This window comes from Actinia tenebrosa, unplaced genomic scaffold, assembly GCF_029948245.1.
Source record: "Actinia tenebrosa isolate PJP-AT-01 unplaced genomic scaffold, QUT_ActTen_1.0 PGA_scaffold12__29_contigs__length_12842862, whole genome shotgun sequence".
Taxonomy (NCBI): domain Eukaryota; kingdom Metazoa; phylum Cnidaria; class Anthozoa; order Actiniaria; family Actiniidae; genus Actinia; species Actinia tenebrosa.
Genome location: NW_028292572.1, coordinates 2,810,051 through 2,813,914, shown reverse-complemented (window position 1 = coordinate 2,813,914; position 3,864 = coordinate 2,810,051). Strand labels below are relative to the sequence as shown.

Here is a 3,864-nt window from a genome sequence, read left to right as displayed (position 1 = left end):
ACATAAATCATACTGAAACATTTTTATTGTGAATTTCCTTTTCTTGACGACTGATTAACTATGAACAATTTGTTAACTACAACTAATTGAAATTTTCATCTTGTGACAGAATTTGTGAAAGGAGATCATAATATATTTAGTTGTCAATCGATCTGTGGCTTATGTACGATTCTTTTTAGATATTCTGTAGTAGTACACTTCATTTATAACTGCAAAAACTTAATTAAGGACACCGAACGTGGTTGGGTTTCTACGAGTTTTATGAATTAAATCTTGTGTCACTGTTCCTCCGTTCCTTTGGCCTGATTTCTAGGGTTTTCCTTCTTCTTTCGATTATTTGAACATTATACTTGTTTACTTGAAGAAATCCAAAGGTCAATAGGCTTAAATAGCCGCTGCTATACCGTTTGACCTTTGGATTTCTTCAAGTAAACGAGTATAACGTTCAAGTAATCGAAAGAAGAACGAAAACCCTAGAAATCAGGCCAAAGGAACGGAGGAACAGTGACACAAGATTTAATTCATAAAACTCGTAGAAACCCCAACCACGTTCGGTGTCCCAGTGCCCTTGATTTGATAAAAACCTTTAGGCTCTCAATGCCCATTCGGGACCTCCAGATGGCCTTGGGCGTCTTGACGGCTCTCCGATTTTCCGCTTCAAAAGCATGGTGAGACTGCGCTCTGACAGTCTCCTTTTTGCTTTTCGGTCCATGCTTTCCATGAACTGGTTAGCTAGGGGGCTTCTCCATGGCAGAGGGTGTTTTATTAAAACTTTACTCTGCTTAGTAGGGCCCCCTTCGTTATCAGAGCCACTGTCCGCTGTATCGTCATCAGCCTGGTCATCCGCCTCTGACATCGACTCCTCTGATGACATATACTCCAGTTTCATAATTGCCTTGACTTTCTCTTTGTCCCCTGGTGATAGCGAGGTTGACAAGTCCGCTGCCTTGGATCTGGATTTTAGGAGCTAAAAGAAAAAAGAAAAAAAAAACACCGTCAGTCAAAGTTTCTTATTAAACAAAGTCATAATCGTTGCAAATTCAGTTTACTCACATTTTGTTTTCTTTGTGTTTTCCGCTGCATCTTTTGATGCCTTCCAAGGGCCCCTGAACGCTCTCTTTTGTTTCTCTTTCTTCTCGTCAGAAAGTGACTTTTAAGGGCAGCTGAAATTATATCAAGTACCCATATATTAAAACTTGAGACAAAATTTGTTAGAAATTTTGGCATTTGGCCGACAATTACTCCTTTAGCATCCATTTGTTTTTGCTTTGTTTTGTTTTGTTTCGTTTTTTTTTTTTCCCATGTTATTTTATTTCAAACTGCTTCCCCTCCCTTCGGCATTTGAATATTTCTAAAAGGATTTCGTTACCCCCTCCCCCCCCCCCCCGACCACCACTACCCTTTGTCCCCACCCCCCCCCCCCCGGGTTAACTTTGATAGGTGCATAAGGCCTTTCGCACTTCGTAATATAAAATACATAAATACCTTCTAACTCGACGGCAGAGACATCCTTATGAACATTCAGAACTCTATCCCTTATTGCGTTATTAATCTGTTCGTTGACGTCATCTCTGAAACTAATTAGGAAATGCCATATTTGAGTGGTAAGTGGAAACTTAATATGGAAAGAAACTATGGATGATTCAGACAAGATCATTTTTATTAAATTTTAATACTTGCGCTTTAGTAAAATCCCATATAAGAGGGTTTTCTTCCCTGTCCCGTAATTTCTTTGCTACCAAGCGTACTTCAGACTGTAATAACATAATATAATTCATTAAAATCATAACATGTACCTTAAGTTATTCTTAGACATAGTAATAATGTTTTCATTATTTTTATGGCTGTGATTGTATAATATTGGGGAAAAAATCGAAATCAAATCAATTCCTTTACAAAAAAGGGAATTATCATTATCATTCAGTGTCTTGTTATTGGAAATCAATAGTAAAGTTTGGTAGCATTAACCACTACCATGGCGGGTTTCCCGCCAATTTTAGCATTGCATAAATTATACCGCTGCATAATTATACCAACTACTCTTCGCGCCAAGAATTCCCAGTAAAATTATCAATAAAAATAGCTTGCTTTTTTAAATATTGCCACTTTACTTACTGCAACAGCCTTTGAGACAGTAATCTTGGTCTTGCTGTTGTCCTTGTTCTGCTGGCTTTCTTTTAAGGCCGCTAGTATTTGGCGGTTTTGTTCTTGCAGTTCTTTAAACTGTTTTACAATCGTTTCGAAATTTGAAGAAATTTCTTCTTTTTCGCTGTCGGGGTCAACGTTCTCATTCTCGCTTGTTGCTTGCAATAGGCGATTTCTGTGTTCTCTTAGCACATCCTCGTTACCACAAGGGACAGAGGGAATAAGTATATTAAGCCTTTGAGAATTGGCGCCATTTTCAGTATGTCTACTCGTACTGCTTGTACTGGTAGTTGCAGTAACAGAATGGACTGGCATTGGGCGTCCTGGTAAAGGTGTAGATGTTCTTCCCATTTTTTGATCGCGACGAATGAACGCAATTTATAAGCAAAGATATAGAATGTGCGGGAAACTAGATGACCGACAGAGTTTGTTACCTGTTTGTGACCAAAAGGCGAATGAACGAATAAGCACATCCACCGAACAAATCTACCCCCTATCTATCACGGCGTATCACGTGACTTGTGATGACATATACGTTCATATAATGAAGTCTAATAATAAAAAAAGGAATAACTGTCTTATAAAAATGCTGAAGTTGTATCCAGGATTCATGTTAAGTAATATATCTATTATCTTAAAGCTATTTGCTCCATTTTATAAAGTTATGAAATTTTTTCTAAAGCCTAGATTCACGAAATATCATTGCAATAAACTTGATTAGCTTCTAGCTCTAAAACCATCGTACCATTATCTGCCGCCAACAGTGACAGCTCTAAGGAAAAGGGCGCGGTAATAAAGATCCGGCGTGCTTTTGTCCAGTGGCATGTGGTTGATGGACGTGGAACTTTATTACGCTGGAATATGGCTGTTAGCCATTCAAAATGCTTGGATTTTGAGTAATTATCCCAATGATACACACCGTCTTTTTAATTATATAGTTCTGGAAAACAAAATGTCTTCTGCGATGTCAAAGCGTTATCATTGCTTTCATTGTAACGAAGATTTACATTACAGAGTATTTTGCCGTCACAAAGAAGAATTTTATGATCCTTTAACAAATCAATGGCAATTACAGCGGAATGACGACGAAGACTCAAATGATAGTATTTTCACTCACGAGATTGACGGCCAGAACGACACTTCTTCTAATGACTACAGCGAGATAAACGTTTTGGACCAAACTGATCAAGACTCCTCTGATGTGCCAAATACAAACCAACCATCAAGTGACGAATTCTTACCAGCTACTTCACAAAAAGGTATTGATGTTATACGTTTATTTGATGATTAGATTATATAATCTTTAAATGTTAAAGTCAAACTGCATAGATAAAAGACTGAATCTTTAACAAGCGGCTGATTTGCACATGATCTAGCTCCCCTATTGGATTTACTACCAAGCATTAGTGTTATTGAAGCGAGATTAAGTTAGAGGTACAAATGATTCTTTTCTATTTCTATCTTAGCCTCGTTTTCACCGTTACTTTTAAGAAGGGTGCATTATTAAGTAATCGGCTTATGGTTGCCATTAAAACCTCAGTGTTCATTCAGAAAGGTTCATTCAAAGAGTTTATAAAATCATAGCTAGAGATAACTCATTTAAAACGCCAAAAAGAATTTACTATGTTCAAATGGATATTGCTGTACATTTTTGTCTCCAAATCAATTCATGACTGTGGTCATCCTGAGATAGCATGGTATCCGGCAAAACATGTTTGT

At 37.5% G+C, this 3,864-nt stretch overlaps 2 protein-coding genes across 2 annotated transcripts; both read right to left on the bottom strand.

Annotated features, from left to right (window-relative positions):
• Positions 1 to 343: 343 nt before the first annotated feature.
• Positions 344 to 1,670, bottom strand: LOC148911950 (uncharacterized). The gene is made up of 3 exons (XM_089028505.1): positions 1,486 to 1,670; positions 1,054 to 1,163; positions 344 to 967 (listed from the first exon to the last, which is right to left on the bottom strand). Exons 1-3 carry the CDS (start codon positions 1,655 to 1,657, stop codon positions 587 to 589), a joined length of 663 nt encoding a protein of 220 aa, XP_088884631.1. The 5' UTR covers positions 1,658 to 1,670; the 3' UTR covers positions 344 to 586.
• On the bottom strand, positions 1,554 to 3,450 carry LOC148911949 (uncharacterized). Its single transcript, XM_089028506.1, has 2 exons — positions 1,677 to 3,450; positions 1,554 to 1,577 (listed from the first exon to the last, which is right to left on the bottom strand). The coding sequence occupies exon 1, from the start codon at positions 2,494 to 2,496 to the stop codon at positions 2,071 to 2,073; it is 426 nt and encodes a 141-aa protein (XP_088884632.1). The 5' UTR covers positions 2,497 to 3,450; the 3' UTR covers positions 1,554 to 1,577; positions 1,677 to 2,070.
• Between the last annotated feature and the right edge of the window lie 414 nt (positions 3,451 to 3,864).